The sequence below is a fragment of the Drosophila miranda genome, chromosome 2 (assembly GCF_003369915.1).
Source record: "Drosophila miranda strain MSH22 chromosome 2, D.miranda_PacBio2.1, whole genome shotgun sequence".
Taxonomy (NCBI): domain Eukaryota; kingdom Metazoa; phylum Arthropoda; class Insecta; order Diptera; family Drosophilidae; genus Drosophila; species Drosophila miranda.
The window spans coordinates 4,890,617-4,913,191 of record NC_046675.1 but is presented as its reverse complement, the minus strand read 5'-3'; the positions used below and the strand labels follow the sequence as shown (position 1 = coordinate 4,913,191).

At 42.5% G+C, this 22,575-nt stretch overlaps 4 protein-coding genes across 7 annotated transcripts in view; 2 read left to right on the top strand and 2 right to left on the bottom strand.

Moving 5' to 3' along the window:
* Window positions 1-189: 189 nt before the first annotated feature.
* LOC108156319 (ribonucleoprotein RB97D) lies at window positions 190-4,017 on the bottom strand. 4 transcript variants are annotated; one of them, XM_017287710.2, is made up of 6 exons: window positions 3,740-4,017; window positions 3,332-3,564; window positions 3,019-3,263; window positions 2,264-2,962; window positions 2,052-2,201; window positions 190-1,970 (listed from the first exon to the last, which is right to left on the bottom strand). In XM_017287710.2, exons 1-5 carry the CDS (start codon window positions 3,827-3,829, stop codon window positions 2,059-2,061), a joined length of 1,410 nt encoding a protein of 469 aa, XP_017143199.1. In that variant the 5' UTR covers window positions 3,830-4,017; the 3' UTR covers window positions 190-1,970; window positions 2,052-2,058. The 4 variants fall into 4 exon arrangements, with proteins under 4 accessions (XP_017143199.1, XP_017143197.1, XP_033245398.1 ...); XM_017287708.2 differs by having other exon boundaries at window positions 190-1,891; window positions 3,740-4,016; XM_033389507.1 differs by having other exon boundaries at window positions 190-2,201.
* A 393-nt stretch (window positions 4,018-4,410) lies between these two features.
* LOC108156050 (oxidoreductase-like domain-containing protein 1) lies at window positions 4,411-8,773 on the top strand. Its single transcript, XM_017287322.2, has 3 exons — window positions 4,411-4,554; window positions 8,058-8,313; window positions 8,379-8,773. The coding sequence occupies exons 2-3, from the start codon at window positions 8,185-8,187 to the stop codon at window positions 8,634-8,636; spliced, it is 387 nt and encodes a 128-aa protein (XP_017142811.1). The 5' UTR covers window positions 4,411-4,554; window positions 8,058-8,184; the 3' UTR covers window positions 8,637-8,773.
* LOC108156049 (homeobox protein rough) lies at window positions 4,603-10,641 on the bottom strand. The gene is given in 4 exon segments (XM_017287321.2): window positions 4,603-4,760; window positions 4,763-4,991; window positions 5,243-5,477; window positions 9,232-10,641. Coding segments are annotated over 4 exon segments (1,077 nt in total). The 5' UTR covers window positions 9,743-10,641; the 3' UTR covers window positions 4,603-4,658.
* A 1,850-nt stretch (window positions 10,642-12,491) lies between these two features.
* The window catches only part of LOC108156048, a 39,382-nt gene continuing 29,298 nt past the window's right edge, over window positions 12,492-22,575 (top strand). The window contains exons 1-2 of the mRNA XM_017287320.2: window positions 12,492-12,788; window positions 13,919-14,523. Coding sequence (XP_017142809.1) covers window positions 14,289-14,523 — 235 coding nt within the window. The 5' untranslated portion in view covers window positions 12,492-12,788; window positions 13,919-14,288. The remainder of the gene's footprint in view (window positions 12,789-13,918; window positions 14,524-22,575) is intronic.

Here is a 22,575-nt window from a genome sequence, read left to right as displayed (position 1 = left end):
TGTGTATGGTCTTGCGTTAACGTTTGCGTACCTAGAATTGCATTAAAAATTAACTAAATCTTTATGATAGTATTACTACTTAGACTGGCATTCACTTCTTTGGCGGTATCGACAGAGAGAGCGGGAAAAACAGAGAGAGAGACTTACAGCCGGATAGTAGCTCAAAATAAATGTTTAGATACAGATACATAGTGTTGGTTTTTCAGGTTTTATTTATTTAAAATAAATACGAATTTTCATATATTTTCGGTTAAGTGATTAGTGTGTTTTGTATTCGTAAATGTAGAGAGTAGAGGAGTGGCTCTAAATGAAGCTGGCAAAGTGGACTTGTGGACTGAGCCTCCGCATATTTTTTTTTTGACTTATTCTCAATACATAATTAATCGTATATTTAATATATAATTCATAGATCAAATTCAAAGCCTTTGGCGTGAGCTACAGAACGTAAGCATACATATACATATAGTATAATATAGTAATAATATTGTAGAAAGAGAGAATTCGTACATCTAGTTAAACTGTGGATCTAAACTTAACTTAGAGTTCCGTGTGTCGTGGTTCGTACTCAAATATAAATACATACTATACATATATAGATATATATATAATTTCTGTGTATAATTATTTGTATTCTCATCTTTTGTCAAACAAAAACAAAGGAATTCTGCCCAAAAGCTTTAAAAATAATAAAGAAACATGCGCGTATTATCGTAATTCTACTGATTGACTGGATTATGATAATGCAATACCTTTCTGGTAATAAATGGTAAAACTAGACTGAATGAATTAGTTTCCAATGGGGAAAATAGGATTGAATGTTATATTCTCGATGAAATGAATGGGTTTTGGCAAGTTCTAGGCATTCTAATTTACTTAAGGAACTTCCTTCTTTACTCAAAGGAAGGTTATCTGCCATCATAACGTGTTAATCCAGTCAATCGGCGGAATGAGCGGGTAGTTCAATGACATTTGGTGTGGAGAAACCTTTTTACAGCATTATAGAATCATGTTTGGTGTTGTCTTGTATAGCAATAGTAGTCGTATGGTGTATATAATCTTGTTGCTCTATAAAAATTGACAATAGTTTTGATATCAACTCGTGTGTACATCGATAGGTTAAGGCCACACACCCGTGCTACGCCCGCCAGCTCAGCGTTTGATTTGATTTGATTTACTTATTCTTTTTTCTCTTGTTGTTTACGTTTATGTTATTTCTGGACGTATCTTTTTTTGCGTTTGTTTGTTTGTTTTTTTTTTGTTAGGTAATACAAAGGCTCTATTATCTAGCTATACGAATTATGGCCAATAAGCTCAGGCTAAAGCTGCGTAATTTGTATCTAATTGCTAATTGATTTATTGCTTTCATTTGTCAATCCTTAGTTAATATTTTTTGCAAGCAAACGCGCGCTGCACGGACGCTTGGTTTCGAAAAATTACAGAGATTGGGAGGTTTGGTAATATAGAGAGCACTGGTAATCCATCCATCCGATTCGATTCGATTTTAGATAAATGTTTTCCAAAATGCGGCATGGATCGGCATATTCCCTCCCCACTCTAAATGGGGTTGCATACATGCATTCAGATGTATGCAACAAAAAATGGTTAAAGGACCTTTGGACCTCCCGAAAACATTGTTCTAGAAAATATTTATACATATAGTCTGTGGCTTAGATCGATAGTTAAATTATCAATGGTATAGCTTAAGTGTAGAGTAAAAATCGCAGTAAGTCGTCCTATGATAGATAGAGAGACAATGCGTTAAGTGTCCTGTTTTTCAGTGTTTATGTGTGCTTTCTGTTTTTTCTGTTAACTCTAAGCGAGTGTGTGTGTTGCTATCTTAAGAGTACCTTGAATCTTTCTTTTGCTGCACAAAGTGCGCACAAAAAGGCATCTAAATCAAAAAGAATTGTACACATTAGTTCATACGTTAAACATTTTTAAACATATACATATGGGGCGGCAAGACGTATCTGGGGGGGGTTTTCTTATTAATTAAACGACAGCTAAATGGCGGGGAGGGACGGGATGCAGCCGCAGGGCGCTCTACTTACCGGCGATCTAGCGGCGATACTTGCTATTGGCAGTGCCTCCAACGGCCACCGAACCGTTTGACACGCCCTTTGGCGGCGGTGCGTTTCCATTCGGCGGCGGAGCTGGAGAATTGTACGGCCCGTAGCCAGAGGCTGGCGGCTGTGTGTTGTCTGTGGGCGAAATAATTCATGAACTCATTCATACACCTTCCGCACCAGGCGCATCCACTCACGGTAATTGTTGGGGGGAGCTGTCGCATAGGGGTTCATGCGATTCGCAGTCATGTTGTTGTGCTTGGTAGGACCCCCACCGTAGCTCTGCTGATAGCCGCTGCCGAAATTCGGAGGCGGTTGCAGGTGTGGCGGTGGCCCCTGCGGCAGCGGTGCTCCAGGTACGGGTGGCGGGGCGTTGGGCGGCATGTTCCAGTTACCCGGCGCCGGCGGGGGCGGCCCGTTGCGATGATGATCCATTGGCGGACCCCCTGCACCTGCCGGTGGCTGCACAGGCGGCGGACAGCCCCATTGACTGGGGTGCCACTGCTGCGGGCCTGGCGGTGGCGGCGGCGGAGCATTCCAGCCATTCTGCGGATAGCCGTTCCAGCCGTTCATTTGCGGAGGTGGCTGCTGATAGTATCCCTGCATTGGTGGCGGCGGACCGGGGCCCCAGTAGTTGTAGTTGGGTGGCGGGGCATTGATTGGTGGCGGCGGCTGGTGCGGATACGGAGGCATCGCTTGCTGTGGAGGCACAGGCGGACGGTAGCCGGGCGGCTGCATGTTCCCATTGTGCGGCTGAGGCGGTTGCTGTGGCTGTTGCTGGGGCGGCTTGCTGCCATTGGTCGGCGGGCCCTGGGCCTGTTTGTCTTTCTTCTCCAAGTTATAAATAGATTTCTTGACATCCACGTGCACGTACTTAATGGAATGTTGCTTTTGAACTGACAGAGAAATATACGGTACAGGGGAATACAGTACGAAGACACTCTCTACTCACGTATTGCCTTGTCCACAGCATCGTAATCATCGAATTCTATAAATGCAAATCCCCGACGCTTGCCGGTGGTTTTGTCGGTGAGCAGCTTGACGGAAACCACTCTTCCAAACTGCACGAAGTACTCCCGCAGGCAGTCCTCATCATGATTGTCCTTCAGTCCGCCGACAAACAACTTTTTCACGGATATGTTGGTCTCGCGGGTCTCACGCTCCGGGCGTGGCAGCGCCCGCTTGGCCTCCACCGTTCTGCAAGCAATAAACAATATCTTTTGTATCCATTCAAAGTACAAAAGTGTATAAATAGCACAACATACTTGCCGTCGATGATATGGGGCCTGTTCTCCTGTGCTTTGTCCACCATCGCGGACTTTGTGTAGGTAATAAAGCCGAAACCACGCGAACGCTTTGTGGCGGCATCGCGCATCACCACCACATCGACCACCTTGCCCCACTGCCCGTAGAACACCTTGAGGCCCTCCTCTGTGGTGTAGGGCGCCAGGCCACCGATAAATAGCTTACGCAAGTGCTCCAATTCACATATGTCCTGCTGGGCGCATGACGCACGTACCGGAACGGGGGGCGTGACGGGCGAGTAAAACGCATTAAAGATGCGTCACAGTGAGACATCGCCATACAAACATATACACACACAAACCCACATACCTGTGGGCTGGGTGTGTGTATGTGTGGCTACAACGCCGAAATCTCAGCTTAATACTTACATCATCCTCCCGATCGGCTATTTCGATGGTCTCCGTGCTGGCGGGATCTTCGCCGGATGTCTCCTCCTTGATTCGCATTGGATTTGCCATGGTTAAAGTTAATTTATAACCAAATAAACTGCAGGTAGAGGTGTCAAACCATCCGGGGCACTATCGATAGTATCGATGTGTTAAATCATTCATTTCAAAACTATCGAGAGGCGCCACTATTGATGGTAATAGGCTATCCGCCGTCCACCATCCGTCAAAAACAGATTGTTGTTGCTTTTATGTTTATTTTGTCACAATCATTGTTTACGTTTTGACAATGACAATTTTTCAGAGTTGCATTTGAAAAACATCGGCTAACAACCGCTCTAACTGCAGGTTGTGGTTGAGAATATACCGTAAATATTCCGATGAAAAAACGCTCCATGGAAGCGCCAGTGTGAAACCTTCGTTATCCACTATTTGGTATGTCTTTCATTCCGCCATATTCGAAAAATAATGTTTATTTTGATGCGAATTGATCGATGTGGCCTGGGACATGGCTCTAAATGGCATTTCTACACGATTTCAACATAAAAAATAATGGAAAATACAACGAAAATCGATAGTATCGTAACTATCGCTTGGCGCCTAACATGTCACTGTTGCACTTTACATGCCCCTGTTAAGCAACAGCTGTTTGCCCCAGAGGGCTGCATTTTTGTTTGTTAGTTTTTCTTCTATTTGTAAAAACAAAATTTTTTTTGTCTCTTTTCTTATATAAACAAAAACCCGCGGGGCCAAGAGTGTGGTAATGTTCTGTACAAACTTTCACTAGTGTCTAAAAGGTGAGATAACCAGAGAAATAAGTTGGTTAAGTGATTTTTTTGCAGCTAAATTTATTCGGTAATTAGCTTAAGCTGATGATTAGTGGCTAAATCTACGTTAAAGCTCAGTTAAAAGTAGTTTCCTGGTTAATTGCTAGCAAGTATTGACTGCTCGACTGCTGGCACTTGCGCTGCCGCCACCGACGCTGTTGCTGATGTTGAAGGAAAGGCGTCGGCGTTGCTGCGTCTCGTATCGCTCTTCGATGTCTATATAATTAGCATCTGGATGTCCACCATTGTTATTTACGTGCTGGCCCTGCGTGCTGTCCTTTGGCAGCGTTGGATAGTAAGCGAGGCCCACTGGTAGGGACGTCGCACTGCTGGCGGGCGCGGGGGCATAACTCGGTGTAGTCTGACCCATTATAGAGCTCATAAAACCATTGGCCACGACAAAGTTCCTGAAAAATTGATTACATCAAATAATACTCGGCACTCGGCTTGAGGACACCCCCTCGATAAGGATATGTCCGCTGTCTAATTGCGTTTGTGTGCGCATAAATGTCGTAAAATTAATTTCGTGTTAATTTAATGTGGGGGACATCAATTAAACTTGTGACATTTCCTTGAATTACTTCCGTTTCAAAAGGGGGGAGACCCTCGCCCAATCCCAACCCCCTTTCCCATTTCCATTTTTCGGTACTCCACTCACCTGTAGTGCTGATCGATTTGCGCCTTCTCAATCCGTTTATCCTTTGCCCGACGATTCTGAAACCAGATCTTGATCTGGGTCTCTGTGAGCCGCAGCGTTTCGGCCAGCTCGAAGCGGCGACTCCTGGAGATGTACTCGTTCCGATGGAACTCCACCTCCAGACGCAGCGTCTGCTCGGTGCTGAAGGTGGTTCGCTGGCGACGCTGTCTTCCCTCTTTGCGACGACGGCGTGCCACTGAAATGGGGAACAAAGGGTGTCACACAGTGCTAAAGGGATTTCCGATAACTTTTGTTGAAGAAATTCTTGTGATTAGGGATACTTATGTATAGCCAAAAGGGGTGAATATTTGTGGTTTGATCTATTCCAATCCTGCGTATTTCTAGCCATATCTGTTCAAAATCCAAATTTCCTTTAGTGGGTAATATATTTAAACCAAACTCCCAATTCATTTCTAAAGATATGTTCCTGAATAATAATCATTTACCCACCCATACATACATTCTTATAGCACATTCAATCCCCACATCATAGGCCTAACTTCTAAAGCCATTTCCAAAGCCTCAAGTACTCTCCATACCCAACAAATTACCAAATAGATCATCATTTCAGTGCCTTTCGAATTTGTAAACGTTTATTCATAGTCATAATTATTTCTATTCCCAATTCCAATCCCAATCCCCTGCCCATTCATATGCTATCACACAATAGAGATGTTAGAGCGAAATTAATCTTACATTAACAAACCATCAAGCCGTGTCCTCAACGAACTAAACGATTCGGAATGTGGTTTGCGTGTCTGTTAAGTTAAACAAATAATTAACCAATGCCTCCCTCGGGCTCTTCATCGCGTTTGTGGTGCACATTAGAGAATGCATTTTACACGTGTTTCAGTCCTCTCAAAGTTTCCTGTTTTTTACTGCTTCTTCGTTTTGGGCAATCCTATGCTGCTGATCCGGGAAACTTTTAACAATACCAACAGCTGGCTGTCCCTCCCTCTCTCAGCCTCTCATCATCATCATTATTATCATCCGTGAGGACGACTCTCCCAGCCAGCCATCCAGCCATCCGTCCGACTATTCGTTTGTTTGCATTCGCCGAGAGTGTGGTGTCTCTGTCGCTCTGTCGTGGTCCAACCAACCGCACATTATGCCCCGCTCTAGACCCCCCTCTTCCCTCCCCTATAAAACCACCCACACAACATTGTTTGGTGGGTTTTAGAGGCTTCTAATTGATGTAACAAGGCGAAGCTGACAAGTTGTTTCGGTGGGTGTTGAAAGGGGGATCGGGGAACGGGGAAGTGTGGACCCAGGGGCGGTACATTGGTAATCTCTACGAGTAGTTTTTACTTGATTACCCCTTTTGCCTCAAAAGTTCTTAAGGCTTAAGTTATTTTTTTTCCTGACAAGTTTTTTCGCCTTCTTCCTTTCTGGCTCTTCTTTGAAATCACATGTGAAATTCGATATGCAAGTGTCCTTTGGTCGGTTCTGTTGTGGTTCCCCCTTTGGAACTTTCTCCAGAGTGTGTGTGTCTGTTTTTTTAGGTTTCCTGTCAAGCTCAATTACAATGCTAATTTTTTTTGTTGGCTTACTTATGATTTGTACAAGTTCAGCTTGAAACTAAATGAATATTGTATAGGTATAGATTTCATAGATTTCGCTTTGATTTAGTTTCTGTTTTAGGAACAATAGGCGTGGCGTTAAGGTTTAGACTTTAGTCTAGACAGCGAGACAGTCCACAAAATGTTGGATTCAGGATCACATTATATCGTTAAGATTAGTCTGTCTCGATCTGTGGATTGTAACATCAATTTTTGAACATATTCCTATCGAAAGCTATTCCCAAACGACTTTAAATTTCAAAAATAATATCTAAAAAACATAACTATTCCACAATTTTCTTAATTTTATTGAATGGAAAACCTTATAATTCATGAATTTGCTTCAAGAAGATGCAGTATTCATATTTCATAAATTTGTTAAAGAAGGAAGGAATTAAGGATAGCCTAGGGTTGGAGATGTTCTAGGATTTCATATAGTATGAGATATATTTATTCTCTCCAGAGTCTCAAAGAGCTGGTTTTTTATAGATATAGAAATAAAACTATATAGATTTTAACGAGAATGAATCTTAGCAATAAAAATAGAATTTTCATTAAGATACAGTCGAACTTCTCTACACTTCTATAACGAATTTATTTCCATAACACTGCAATGCTATATTCTGCAAAAAAAAAAGAATATATGTAGATTCGAGTGTACCACAAAAAACCATTATTTAATTAGATGAAAATTGCCAGCAATTCTTTAAGAAATATATATTTATATATTTACATAAATATTTCCTTCGAAATGTTTCATTAAAGCTCCATCGAATAACTTAACCTTTTCCGCTGGCAAACAATTTCATCAATTGCTTCCATGATTACGCATTTGCCTCACTGCCTCCAGTGCGGCATGATCCTTTTTCATTATCCTTCTTGCCACACCTGCAACACACCTGAATCCCCCTCCCCCGTCCCAAGCCACAAACCTCGAACCTCAGACCCCATACAACCGCATAAGAAAACGAAAATGCCGCAAGTAAACGAAAACTTTCACAGCTGAATGCATTTTAATTTTTTTCTTCTTCTCATTCATTTTTTCTGTTTTTTTTTTTCGCCCCAACTAATTTCTTTTCCCCATTTCTCATTGTGTGGCCATTCCCCCTCCTTCTGGAGATTTTTTCATTACTGATTTCTGCATAATCCTTGCTGTAAGGATATTCAATAGCACTTGCACTTAATCAGGGGTTTTTTCTGCATCCGATTTTTTGTAGTTCCGGCGGAACCAAGTCTTTACGGGCCGACACTCGGCGGCACCTGTTTCTGTCGGTGAAGGCGTGTGAAATGCTCATCACTTCCTCAACGCCTTACCAGTCATAGAGTTTCGGGATCTGGTGCAAAATGCTGGCTCCTCTGGGCTTCAGTTGCCCGCGCTGTTTGCTCCTCAGGCGTGGTGGAGGAGGAGGAGGACGCTGGGCTATCGCTTCCCTGGCCAGGCACTTGGCCGACAAAACGCCAAAGGACATTGTGGTAAGTGCTTCCACAAGATCGAAGCCTTTTCCAACAGATTTCTTAATAGGTTTTTCCCCTTTCAGATACCCCCAGAGCCCACCACATGCTGCATGTCCGGCTGTGCCAATTGCGTCTGGCTGGACTACGCCCAGACGCTGGCCAAACTTCTGGACAACAATGATGAGCGTGCCCGAGAGATAGTCCTCAGCAAGATCACCGATCCGAACCTTAAGATGTTCCTCAGCCTGGAGCTACGTAACATGAACCTGCTGTGCCACGAGGAGAAGCCCCCGGCAGGTACCACCGAGGACCCGAAAACTCCAAAGACACCCCCAAAGTAGTACAAAAGAAATTACACCAAACTGTATGGTTTTTAGTTAGGCACCATTTCGTAGTAGCTCAAATTTACCCATGTACTTAGCGCTTAAGAACAACAAACCTCATAATAAGATCTAAGGGTTGAGAGGCAAAGAGAAAAGTGTGGTTGTGGTCATTGATTTGTGGGTGTATCATGTGAACATGTGGGAATGGAAGGTGTTCTATTGGGTGAAGGCTGGTGTCGTTCAGCGGATTTGGCCTTAAGTTTTCCTATAGCTACTGATCACCGTAAGACCTTGAGACTATCTTTAGATATTTCTTAAATATATAGATGGATATATTAGACAGATTAGATATATTTTGGCACTAAACATAGTCCTCACTAATTCCAGTCGTAATTCAAGGCCTTTTTTGAGTTTAAGTCTAAAGCACGCGTGTCGCGACCTCAGGGTATCCTTATCTTGATTTCAAAGGAACCTTCTAAAGACCTTAAACCCAATCAAAATATCTATTAAGACACCTCTTTAGGATCCTTCAATGAGCAACATTTTCTACCTCAAACATCCGTAATCTATTCAATCTCCTGGCAAACATGATGAGATCTTAGGTTCTACTCACAAAAGGCAGTAAATCCAGCGCTGAAATGCGGATCACCAGGAAAACCAGGTGGAAATCCAGGTGGCAGTACGGCTACGGAAGCCCCATTTCCCGTGGTAATCCCAGGCGGCGGATCCACGTAGCTGTGCTTCTGCTGCTGCGGCGGCGGCGGGTAATCCTTGGAGGCACCATAAATGTCATATGGGGGAAATCCAACGAGCGACACGCGCTCATCGCTGATGGAGATGTCCGGAGACGACACGCTGCCTCCGTCGCTGTGGTAGGGCGTGTCGCAGGGCGGCGGGGGCTTGTGGTGGGTGCCCACATCGATGTCGCCGCTCTCGCTGCTGCGCGTCTCGAGGTGCCCGTAGAGTCGCTCGAAGAACTGCCGCGGCGACGACGGACGCTGCGGAGTCGGGATATTTGTGTTTGTCTGCGACGGAAGGCGTATCGGAATGGGACTGGAGGTCTTGATGGTATCCCTAGCATTTCCCTCCACGGCAGCCCCCAGATCTTGGTGTTGGCGTTGCATTTGGGACCGGTTCGGTTCGGTTATGGTCACGGAACGACTAAATGAACGACTAATCGCTTGGTTAATCGGCGAGCGACTGAAATTGGCGTTACTTCCGATGCCCGGCCGTGGGTCAAGCGACGGCGACGGCGACGGCGACTGCGACGACGACGGTTATCCTGCGCTGGCAATAACAAACAATTTATGCGCCACATCAAAAAAATTAACAGCAAAGACGCCTAAAATTCCGCTTAATAAAAAAATATCATCCGCCGCAGACCGGCAAACAAGGGCTGAGAGGCTCTGATTGGCTGAATTCTGGACGAAACTTGAATAAAACAACATAAGGAACACACCCCCAACAGAATGTTACCCCACAGAGGGTTGTTTTCGGTGGAGGATTGAAAGCTCCTGCAGTCTGTGAACAGTTCTCTGTTGGAGTCCAACAGAACCTTCGTTAACAGAACTCTGGTATTGCTACAAGGAATTCTCAAAAATATGGAAAGGTTTTAAGAGACCCTTCTCTGTTCACAGCGAATGTGGGTGATGATGTTGCCCGGAAATGAAAGACTGTACTGCCTTATGAGGCGATGTCTGAACAGAGACAGCCCCGATCAAAGAAATTCTATATTCTATTCACTACAGAACTTAGCTAGTTCCAAAATCCAATAGATAAAGCATTACTATTAAGTAAATATGTATTATAATGAAAGACATGTAAGCGGGCCACAAAGGTCGAGTTCCTCTCCGCCAACTTGCAGAAGATTAACCAAAAGACAAGATCATGGAGCTGTTGCATGTACCAAAAAAGAAGAAAGATCATATTTAGTACATTCCCGGTAAAAAAATCAAATTATCTTCTGATGGGATGTTCCTACTTGCTGTTGAAGGGATTCAAGATTTATAGTCTATGAAAACCACTGTCTCACTTGCTAAAGACGAAAAAATACTCCCGTTGTACCGCGAATTATCAAGCATTTACGTGCAGAAACTAATATGTTTCAAATATCACTGCCGTTGGTATTATGTACTGACTTATAATAACATTACACAGCTGGCAGTATCCAATGCAATAGAAAGCCGCGATTTTTCAAGAATTAATGTAAAGAAAATAGAATAGCCGAAACTTTGTATTCACAGACACATTTTTTATATCAAATATATAAATGATCCGAAACGATCTTTCTTGAAACATTATTATAATACTATATATTATTATTTCTATTATTTAATTTGTATTTACATAATTTAATTTGAAATTCCCTAATAATATATTTAAGTATTTAAAGTTTCAACTGTGTCTCAACCACTGTGGAGGACAAATTTTTTCTCCCCTCTTCCTTCTCATTGGCTGGAATATTTTCAACCAATGAAAATTGGCGAGTTGACAGCTGGCAAAGTTTACGTTGTCAGCTGTCAATATTTGACGTCGTCAGCTGTCAATATTTGACGTTGTCAGCTGTCAAAATTTGACGTTGTCGCCATTTTATTTCCACAGGGATGGACAGCATCACTAGGATCGCTGGTTTCAGTTAGTGGTTCTCTAAGCAATATGCATATGTGGATTAATCCTACAGATATGGAGCATTCAAAATTAGATTGATCAAATATATCACCAAGGAACGCTTATTGATATACTAACTGGTGCATTTTATAGTCATTTGCGAGACTTATGTTCAACTGGTTCATTGTTGCCTGCCCTGGTAATGCTCTTTCTACGGAAGCTCATTTCTGCGAAAGCATCGTATCGCCTCCTTCCACATTTTGGAGAAAAGTTTCGATTTCCTCTCTGCTGCTGCTCTGTATATCAGGATTCAGGGCCATTTCATACAAACAGTAGGAAATTGTACTCGAAGAAGTCTCGAAATCAGCTATGAAGAACACGAAAGCCTGGGCAGCCATTTGCTTGATAGTCCAGGACCAACAAGAAATTATATATATATTTTTGTGTTTACGTTTGATTTTGCCACTTTCTTTAACAAAAAAAACTTCAAGGCTGTTAAGGGAAGCAAGAACACTTCTGGTAAGGAGCAGGAGAGATAAATGTTAATGTAATGTTAAGGTGCAAGTGTAGTTTTTTAGTTAGATCTTCTCTTTTAAAATTTCCCTTTGCATGTTTTCCCATGTATAATTTATGTAACTAACAACAGATGGCGCTAACTCTACATTACAGTGTACAGTTAGCAGTGTATCAAATTTAACAGGCCACCACTGTTATCAATAGCGCGGAAGTAGTTCATAAATTAAGAATTTTTGGCTACCAGTAAGTACCTAGGTAAGGCCCGTAGGAACTAGCTCGCAAGAACCAAAACCAAAAAAATGTTGCCAAGAATGATCACGATTGACTTTTTTCGCTAAAAAGTCCAAAATCCAATAAAAGGGAGTAGTTTAAATGAGCCAGTCAAGTAGAAAATTGATCTATCCATCGGATAAAATCATGTCTTCAGGTATGGAAGTCCCAGCTAGCTAGCAATATCAAATCGAATATCAAAATCGGGGAATATGATTTCCAATCTTTGACGGAGAACGATTAACCCATTGTAAGCCCAGAGGGTATTTTAATATCACACCGAAAATAATGAAAATGTAATAATTTTAGCCCAGTTCTGGTGAAAGATTCGTCGGGTTTTTTGCGAGTTAAAAGGAAGGATCTACAATAAGAATTTACAATAAGTAGGATTTTCCGCCATGCACCCCAAGTCGTTCAACTGTTTAAATAGAGGGGGCTCAAGTGGGTTAAATTTGTTCCTTCGGTCACACTGCCAACACAGATGGTGTAATTTTTTTCTGAATTTTCGATCGTGCGGTTCGTTGCGCGCGCTCGTTTGGTTGTTGGCCGATATATTTGTTTGAACCAAAAATTTCGTATTTGCGGACTACGAACTGTTTGTCATCAAAGTTAACAACAAAAGCGATCGTACGTTTTGCAGTTATGCCTGTGTTGTCTTCGCGTGCGCCATACGTTTCGCGGATTTACCGTTAGTTCGAAAAGAGAGTGAAGCGAAAGTGCAAAAAGGAATAAACGAATTTAATGAAAAGTTCTTTAAGGAAACACAAACAAAAAAAGGTATGCCAATTTCGTTTTGTTGCAAAAACAAGCAAAGGACTGGCAAAGACATGCAATAACAAACATTGCACTTGACTGTGCATGCCGCTGCTCTTTCTCGTTCCCTTTTCCAAGGGGGACATTACTCAAAACGGTTATTGTCTTGATATTGCGTTTTGTTTGTTGTGCGCGCGAGTGGAGTGTGTTTGTTTTTTGTGCAATGCAAAAATATTTTGTTAAAACTCGTTTTTGTTCAAAGGCCTTTTTGGTTCTGTGTGTGTGCGAGAGTGTATCTGTGTGGCCATCCATCAGTTTTTATTGTTGCTTTTAATTATATTCTCCCCCTAAGCGCTGTTCGAGCGAGACAGACGCTGGCACCATGTGCTTGCGCCTCCGCTGCGCTTCATTGCTCTCTCTTTCTGTGTCCCTCTCTCTGTCCAACAAGAAGAACAATAACTGCATTTCCATTGATATTTTTATGAGCGGCGCTAAGGGCGCACAGACTCTCTCCCTCGCACACGCAGCGCTTCATTGAGAGCGGGGCGTGGGAGAGGCTGGGATTTTTCTTTCAATTTCCTTTCCTTAATTCCCATTACGGGAATTTCTGTGGGCTTATATCCGCTCTCCCAAGTCCTGTTTCGTCCCGCGCATGCCCACCAGATTATGGGGAACTTTATATGGAAATTAACGTGGATGTGTGTTTTTTTTTTTGATTGATAGAAAATATCACTGCAACGGCGCTTGCGCCTGCGCTTGGAGTATGTCAACATAACTGCATTTCGAACAGCTGTCGGCAATGTGTTCCGTTAGGAATGAGAATGAGGGAATGGCAGAGACAGAAAGTAACGTTATAAACAATGTTATTCAATATATGTTAGGTGATACCCTTTCAGAGGGTTCTATAGTTCGGAGAAGTTTTGAGATGCAGAAAGAAGGAATTTCCTACCCTACTCCATTTTTGTCTTTTTCAATGGGGAACTTGGCATAGATTCTACTTTATTATGCAGTTTTTGACAAAATTTGACCAAAAAAATCCATCCATTTTTTGAAATGCAACGAAAATGTTTTTTTGAAAGTAATTGCCTGTACTCATCTCTTCCTTATAGCCTCTCACTAATCGTTTATTCCCCCTCTCTGTTATCTTTTTGCAGTGCCCGAAAATCGTGTGACACACTTAAGGCCCTGGCCAGCCCCCGGCTTTGACGGACGGACGGACGGGCGGCGGTCGTCTCCAACTAATTGCTGACACACATAATTTCCCTAACTGGCGGAACACAAGAAAACGCCGCAAAAAGAGAGCAAAATTGAATTTACGGTCCCGACCTTAACTAATTTAATGATCAAAAGTTATACAGTCTTTTTCGCGCTTACTCTGTGCTCTGTGCTCGGTGTTAATTGAAAGTGTCACGCGTCGTCTAAATTATAATTCCCCCCATCGACTGGTGCCCATTTATCGTGTTGTATGAGTGTCTGTGTATCGAGTGCAACCTGTATGAGAAGTGGCTCAAAGTGAAAAAAGAAATGTGCCCGATTGTGTGGCTGGTATTAATGGTCGCGGGGGCGGCCCAGGCGGCGACACCCTTTGCTAAGGAGTACCGCAGCGCGGGTCTCTTCAAGGGCAACACCCTCGTCGATTTGGATGGTTCCACCACCCTGGACATGGCCATGGAGAAGCCAACGAGCAGCAGTGGCCTCCAGACGGGGGGCTTCAAGGCGGAATCGTCGGTGATTTTGCCGGGCATCCATTTGAGTTCAGGTAAATAGGAAAGGGGTATTCTAGTGTTGGATGGAGAGGGGCTTCAACTCCCATCTTCCGGGTTATCTCAACACCAAATTGATGTTCTCCTTCCACTACTTCCAGGAAATTGTATACCTTCCAACATCCCAAAAAAAACCCAAAAACAACCAAAAAACTATACAACTTTCATTCATTGCTCTTCTTATCAAAAACCATTCTTACTCCAGAGAACTTTTTTGGTGGGGTTCCACACTCCACGCTCCCCTCTCTCCCCTCTCTCTTTCTCCAGGTATGTCTCCCGTTTGCCGGCGCTTATCTAACGCTTATCTTACAACACTTTCCTGTCTGCCAGGGGTACTCTTCCCCCCCTCCCCATCTCTCTCTCTTTCACTGTCCGATCGTGTCTTTGGTTTATTTATGACCTGCGCCTTGGCGGCATCATATTTCAGAAACATACAACAACAACAGACCCGAACAAGTGTATTTGCTCGGCTCGTCGTGTCTGCTCGGTTGTCTCCTTCGTTTCGTCTTTCGGTTTCGGTGAGATCTCCCTCTCTCTCTCTCTACCTTTTTGTTATACCCTTGAAAAGCGTGTGTGGCAGAAAGTGTTATATACGAGGAGTAGTAGATTTATTTGGATATATTTCCAATAAGTCTGAACAGACGAAGCGATACAGGTGGACCCCTGTCTTTTTGCTATGTAAAATAGTATCCCTTTTTGGTCCTCTCTCTATAAAGGGTATACAAACTTCGGGACGATAGAGTCTGCTTTGCATTGTGGCTGGGGTTCGGCGTTTGTACTCTCGGAGGGTCTCCGTCTCTGCCGCGGTCTCTGCCTCGGTCTCTGCCTCTGTCTCTGCCTCCGTCCCTGCTCTGCTCTGTTCTACCTCTGTCTCCGTCTCTGCCCTGCTCTGTCCCTCCTCCACACTGAAATCTCTTTTGCTCTTTTTTCGCCTGGGTAATCCGATCTCTGCTGCACTTGAAAGATGAATGGTGATCCCACAGGCTGGCAACCAGGATGTCAACCACAGGTTTGGCTCTCAATCTCAGTCGGGAGTCCCATTCCTGCGGCCATGCACGCTCTCAGCACATCCGTTGGAGTAATTTTCCAGCCTCATTATAACCAGATTAAAGTGTAATCACACAGAGACCCAGACGTCTCCCAGGGGTTTCTTTTTGGATTTTTTTGGGGGGGCTCTTCGATCTTTTTGGCACACTTCCACTTCCTGTCTCCCCGTTGCTCGCGATGATAGAGTGAAAGGGTCTCAAGTATCGACTCGAAAGGTAGTCTCCCCTTGACCTCCCCCAGATCTTGGTCGAGGGAGGGAGGGGGAGGTTTATTTAAATGACATTTAAGCCGCTTAAATGTTGTGTCGCTTCGTACATTTTTGATTTTTTTTATGACAACATTTTCAAGTTTTATGCGAGTCCCATTTTATGAGCGTGAAAATGAAAGTACTTTCGTCATGTCTCTAAAGAGAGAGGGAGAGGTCGGGCTCTCTATCCCTTTCTCCAACTCTTTCTCTATCTCGGCGGCGGCGGCGGCCTTTTCTTTTGGAGTTTTGTCTGACTCGTCAGCGTTTTGGAGTCGCTTTACATTTTCGGGGGCTTTCTTAAATGTGTCATAATTAAAAACAGACCCACCAAATCCAACAGATCCCTCAGACCCAGCAGCTCTGATGAGTAAGCGTTGGATATCCCAAAGAGGACTCACATTTTGGGGGCAGATTAACAACAAAACAGATTTTGTTTTGGGTTCTTAAAGTGCTGGAAAAATATCATATTTCTAGAACATTTTCCAGGGAAAAACAAGAATTTTTCGGTATTTCGGACTTTGTTCTTCATTGAAACAGAACTTTAAGGGCTTTAAAATTAACTAAAAACACAGAAAATATTCCCAAATATTGTCAAAACATTGATAAATAGTAATATCACCTAAAATCTGGCAAAAAGTACATCTAGAATGAGGAAAAAATGTCCCCAGATATTCCTTTGACTCGCAAGAGTAACGGCCGCAATCAATTCTTTACCCCAAACCCCAAGCACCTGTATTATTTGAAAGACTCGGAGCTTAAATTATATTCCAAATGCAAGAAAAACAAGTTCCCCGAAATGTTCTTTAAAGACCGTTAAAATATTTGCACGCCTTCCTTGAATCACAGATACATTCCTCAATCTCTTATTTAAACCACAATATTCCTGAAAAATAAATATGAAATATATTTGGCCCCCGGGGCCACATCTTAGACAGTGGCTAGGGCTACTACCTGAATGAATCGCCCCTCTACCCCCCCTCAAAAAAAGAGTTGCTTTTGGGGTCTTTTTCAGCAAACAACACGCAAACTTTGGCCCAAGCCAGGGACCAGTTTTCGGAGTCCCCGAGTACCCGAGAGTCTTCCTGGAGAGTACAGTACGCAGAAGATCTTGGCAGGAGGCTGGCTGTGGCGGCTGCTGGCTCCACTTCAACTCTTCAGCGTGTATTTAGATAGAGCTGAAACGTTGAAAGATACAACGCTACACGAGAGTATCTGTGTGTGTGCCAGGGCATGTCTCTGTGTATCTGTATCTGTGTGTATGCCTGAACCAAACAAAGCCAGCCGACAATCGTAAAAACTAAACGACGAGAGAATTTATGAGACCTCAAACGGCGAAGACCCTGGAATCTCTCCCTCTTTAGAGGTGGGTTCTGCTGTGTCTGTGTGTGTGTATCTGTGTGTGTGTGTGTAGATCAAGTGCTAAAGTCAGGCCAGGTCCATGCATTCTTCGGGTTAGATAACAGCCCAAGGTTTCTGTCATGCAAATGCAGATACAGATAAAAACTGAATGCAGTTTTTGCAGCCACACATATAAATCAAGGCACAGTACATGCCACAGTACATGCCACAGTACATGCCACAGGTAGCAGACGAACACTAGACGGTATGGAATCCCAAAGGCAAAGTGCGAAATATCCCACAGAGCAGTGCAGGGGCAGTGCAGGGGCAGTGCACGAGGGGGAAAACACAGAGAACCACAGGAACAGCACACAGAATCCCATCTGTTAGATACTCTCGGTGTGTTGCAGCCATCGTTAACGCTGCCACGCTAATTTGACGAAAGCCCATTTCATGGCATATCTTTTCCAACAATTTCATGCCCTCGTCTGCAGTCTCTCTGGATGCTGGCTGCTCTCTGGCTGTATCATCTGTGTATCTTACAGGTAGTTTTTAACACTTTAGAACTCAATCCGTGCGAGTGCCCCGCCAGCCTTTGTTTACACCTTTTGCGAAAAGTCAAGAAAATGAAACGGTTTCCGGCCCGGTTTTATGGCCTGAAAACCTGTGCCTATGCCCCGCAATGCTGTTGACCCCTCTGCTTGCCACTGCCCTCTGGCTTGCCGGCGGGATTCACCCCTTAATTGTAGAGTATTCAAAGGGTGTGTTTGATGTGGGAAATGGTATGTGACACACATGAAAAGGGGAACAAAATAAGAGAGAAAATACAGAAAATACTAGAAAAAATACTATGGGATCGGCACGATTATAAAGATATATAGAGATTATATATTATTATATTATATTATTATAAAAATTATAAATATGATAATAGATGGTCTGCCGATATAATGTATATTTTAGACTTTTTTTTATACAAAAATAAAGAAAAATATAGAATACCACGAGTTACTGGTAGATACAGAAAGATCTTTGATTATGTCTCAAGCGAAGCTTCTGTTTTTTCCAAAAATTTATGTAAATTGAAATAAAAAATAAGTAGCATCTGTTGCTTTGAGGATAAAATATATTTAAGAAGTTTTTGAACATATAAAATCGCCGAAGATGACAGGTCTTAGAGAATTCTCATTTAATAAAATAAATAAATAATAAAATAATAAATAAATAATAAAATATAAATAATAAATAAATCAATAACAGAATATAAATAAATAAATAAATATATATTTATGGCTAAATATCTACCCAAAAGGATTATATTAATTATTAAAAATAAAGAAAGAAAGTTTCAAGCATAAATGGACTTTATTTTACATTTTTTTCCCAAAAGACTGATTGGAAAACAGTTAACAGTAAACAAGAAAACCCTCCAAAAGCTCAACGAGTATCCCCAACACCCATCCACCCCCCCTCCAGGGTATCACCATTGTCTACTCTCTGAAGGCCCCCGAAGGCCCATCGCCTTTCTTTGTTTTTTGTTTATTTTCTCAATCGTTTGTTGTTGCTATTTATTTGTTTTTAATTTTACATACAAGAAAAGAAAATGGAAAAATTGTGCAATGCTTTTTTGAGGGAGAACATTTTTGTTTTTGTTTACAAAAAAAAAAAAATTTATTGAGTGCTGGGGGGGTTTTCTTTTATGATCTCAAAATGGAACTTTCTATCGTTTAAACAAAAAAAAAAAGAAAAACAAAAAGAAAAAGAAATAGGCAAATTTTCGAGTAGATTTCTATCGGGTAACCATTGTTAAAAAAAGGCGATATTCGAGGCCAAACTCTTTTTCGGGCTAAACAGGTGTCTGGCCATGTTTTTCCTTTGTGGCTTTTACTTATTTTTGTAATTTTTAAGCGGCCAACGCATGCTGCACCCCCACCCCCGCCCCCGCCACGTCCACCCACCGGCCAAGAGGCCGACTTTCGATTAGAAAGAAAGTGCCACAAGAAAAAGTGAATGTTTTTTTTGTTTCAACACAAAAAATGTTTGAATAAAAAACCATAAAATCGGAAAAAATCAATCGCTTAACAGAGAAGAGAATTCCGGCAACTGGTGTCGGGGCGTTTGCCACTTCGTGGGGGCGTTGATGCCACGACTGGGAACTCGTTTTCCACCACAACAGCTTTGCTGTTTTGGCCATAAACATCTAGAAGTCGTAAAAGTCGTAAAATTCCAAGCAGTTTGAAGTTCATTGGAAGACAGAAAGATGCGGGCCAGATGCACGGATGCACAGATGCAGAGCAGATGGAGTGCAAGCCGCAGAATAAATAAAACTAACAACATTATTGTGTTCTGACATCGCCCAAACCCCACCCCACCCCACCCCCCGCCTAATGGGCTTCCATCTAATTGAAATGAAAATCTCTGCAGATGTTTTATGTCTATCTCTTTCTTTGACATTTGAACTTCAGGCGCGGGTGTGTGCAACCGCAGGCTGCCACAAGTTGCATGAATAACTTTTTTGGTTCCCTTGTTTGTTTGTTTATCTGTATTTCTTTTGGCTTTTTTCATATACAATGACCTAGAAATTTGGCTTTCTTTTCTGTGGCTCCTCGGCGGCAAAGTCTCATAAATTAATGGAATAAATCTCTTTTTTTTTTAGGGGGGGGATTCGCCTCCAAAAGGATTTTTTTTTAGCCTTCAAAACTCGACTTCAACTTTTTTTAGTACCCAAATTCGTTTAAAATATTTCCCTAAAATTTATTTTTTTTTAGATGGGAGATTCTTTATGGATTCTCGTTCCAAAAGGATTTTTTTACCCATCAAAAATCGGCTTAAACTATTTTTAGGTCCCCAAAAACGCTTAAAATATTAACCTAAAATTTCTTTAGCTCCCCAAAAATTCCCCCTGCCCCACTATTGACCTCTGACACACACCTGAGGCGCCGCCCACACGGAAATCAAAGTCAAAGCCACAATTATTGGCCATAAAAATACGTGGACCTGCAGCAAACGCTTCCGCACTGAGCAATTTGTCGCGGCAACACACCCTGAGGGCCCCAAAGATCCGTCTCTGGGGCGCCACATGACACCAAAGGCGGTGTAGAGGCGGGAATTGATCCGATAAATGATCAAAAGGCCGCAGAGCCGACGTTTGCCAATAAACAGTCAATTATTGCAGACCGACAGACGCAAGTGCATAAAATGGGGCTCGAGGGGGCAGCCATCAGTCAGTCAGGCAGTCAGTCATTCAATCAATCAGTCAGTTACGAAACGAAGCTGAAAACAAGGAAATTTGCATGGCATTTTGTGGCAATTTATGATACCCTATAGAGGCCTTCCGCTCTAAGCCGCTTACCAGGTAATCCCCCAGAGAAAGAGAGAGGGAGGGAGAGAAAGAGCCCCCTTGTCGCAATATTTTGATCAGTATTTTACATAGCTTTTATTCCACACAAAAAATATACGTAAATCCCACAAATATTTTTGGGGCTATTAAAAACTTTTTCTTTCAATTAAATGATGCTCTCCTCTCTCTCTCTGACTCTCTCTTTCTGTCTCGATTTTCATCGAAAATTTTGTGTGTGTTTGGCGCCAATGAAAATTTCATCATCATCTGATGGCTACAAAAATTATTTTTGGGTCTCTCTTGGCTTCTTCTGGCCTTAAAATTAGTTATTTAAACGACTTTTTAGTTACAGCTTGTCTTGGGGCAGAGGGGAGGGGGTTCGGTTGGAAGGGGGCTCGGTGTTGAGTCATAAAATTGTCATTTTATAGCGGCGTTTACATGCTTGAAAATTGTCAAAGACTGCACTCGGTGGAGCGCCAAAGTGCCTCATTAAAATGTAGTAATATTTATCAGAAAATATTCAAAGAAAATACCAATTTTAATGGGCTTTTATTTTTAAGTTTGAAAGATTTGGAAAATGAGGAGTAACTTATGGATTGTTAGTTAAGGAAAGTCCATATTAAGAGAAGAATTTTGTGGCCAAAAAGACAGCTAAAACCGTTATAGATTGGGTTCCAAAAATGTTCATACCAATATTTTCGGGAAATCTCAAAAATATCAAAATATAATTATTTCATTGGGAACTTACTTTACTTTTAAATTATAATTTATTAATTAATTTAAAAATTTATAATTCAATTAAATATAAATTAAATGAATAATATTAATATAATATAAATATATGTATAATAATAAAAATACAAAAAATCATAAATAAAATTCTAATAAATTTCCAAAATATGGAAAAACTTGCAAAATAAAATTCTTAAATTTGTTCCCTATTTAAGACTATAAATTTTCCAAAAAAACTCCCATAATAATCCCATTCTGCTGTTATTTCGGTTTATAAAACTCCCCAATTTATCCCCAATTGCTGGCCATTCATTTTAGGCTTAGGAAAACTCTTCTATAAATACCAAAAATTTGTCGAAAAATTTGATATCCGTTGACAAATTCTGTAACCCTATCTGGCCCGCACCATATACCCCCCGCCACCCCATAATCTTCGCTCCAAACCAATTGATATGCAAATGAGGAAGAGCTTTCCTTCAGCGGCTTATCAGGGTGGAGGGGGCTTGAATCTCTTTCAGAACGATCAGCGTTTCATTTTGGAGTGCTATCAATATCAATATCAATTGATTTTGATTGGGGGGACAGACCAGACCCGTGCTCCATGCTCCATGCTGATATGGGGGCCTCTATCTTTAGGCATTTCTTCCTATTTGTGTACCTTGGGGTTCCATTCTTCCCTGTTGTGTTTTTGTCATAATTTTAACCACAATTTATGCACATTCCCCCCTCCCCCCCGTCTGTTTCGCTGTACAGAATGTACCGTTTGGCGTGCCAGCACATGGCCTTATCTACGTTTCTAACGGTACTCGAGTTGAGTGTCGCTCTGGACATTGGGTTCCCCGATGGGTTCTATGTGTGTGTGCTCCCCTCCTTCGGCTCACCCTCTCTCTGTGTCTCTCTATTTCGGTTTCTGTTTGTTCCGCATACGATTAAAACTGACCGCTGCTCTGCTGCTCTCTACGCTGCTTTGCTCAGCCGCTGCATTGCTAAGCCGCTGCTTCTTAGCTCTGCTCGTACGCTGCTCTGCTGCTCTATTCCTCCGCTGCTCTGCTCTGCTGTTCCGTCGCAGAGGAGTACTCTGCTGCTTCTTACGTACGCTGCTCTGCCCTGCGCTGCTCTACTCCTCCGTTGCTCTTCAGATCTATTGCTCTGCTTCTCTACTGCTCTACTGTTCTGTTCCTCCGCTGCTCTGCTCTTTCCGCTGCTCTGAAGCTCTACTGTTCCTTCGCTGCTCTTCGCTGCGCTGCTCTGAAGCTCTACTGCTTCTTAGCTCTGCTCGTGCGCTGCTCTGCTGCCCTTCTATCCGCTGCTCTGCTCTCTCATGTCCACTGTTTGCTCTCTTCT

Excerpts from the sequence above, each read along its gene's own strand:
- LOC108156319 (XM_033389507.1), bottom strand. The coding sequence starts at position 3,829 with ATGGCAAATCCAATGCGAATCAAGGAGGAGACATCCGGCGAAGATCCC. Across the intron at positions 3,264-3,331 it reads CCCCATATCATCGACGGCAA|AACGGTGGAGGCCAAGCGGG; the intron begins GTATGTTGTGCT and ends TATTGCTTGCAG. Across the intron at positions 2,963-3,018 it reads TGCTGTGGACAAGGCAATAC|TTCAAAAGCAACATTCCATT; the intron begins GTGAGTAGAGAG and ends TTTCTCTGTCAG.
- LOC108156050 (XM_017287322.2), top strand. The coding sequence starts at position 8,185 with ATGCTGGCTCCTCTGGGCTTCAGTTGCCCGCGCTGTTTGCTCCTCAGG. Across the intron at positions 8,314-8,378 it reads AAACGCCAAAGGACATTGTG|ATACCCCCAGAGCCCACCAC; the intron begins GTAAGTGCTTCC and ends TTCCCCTTTCAG.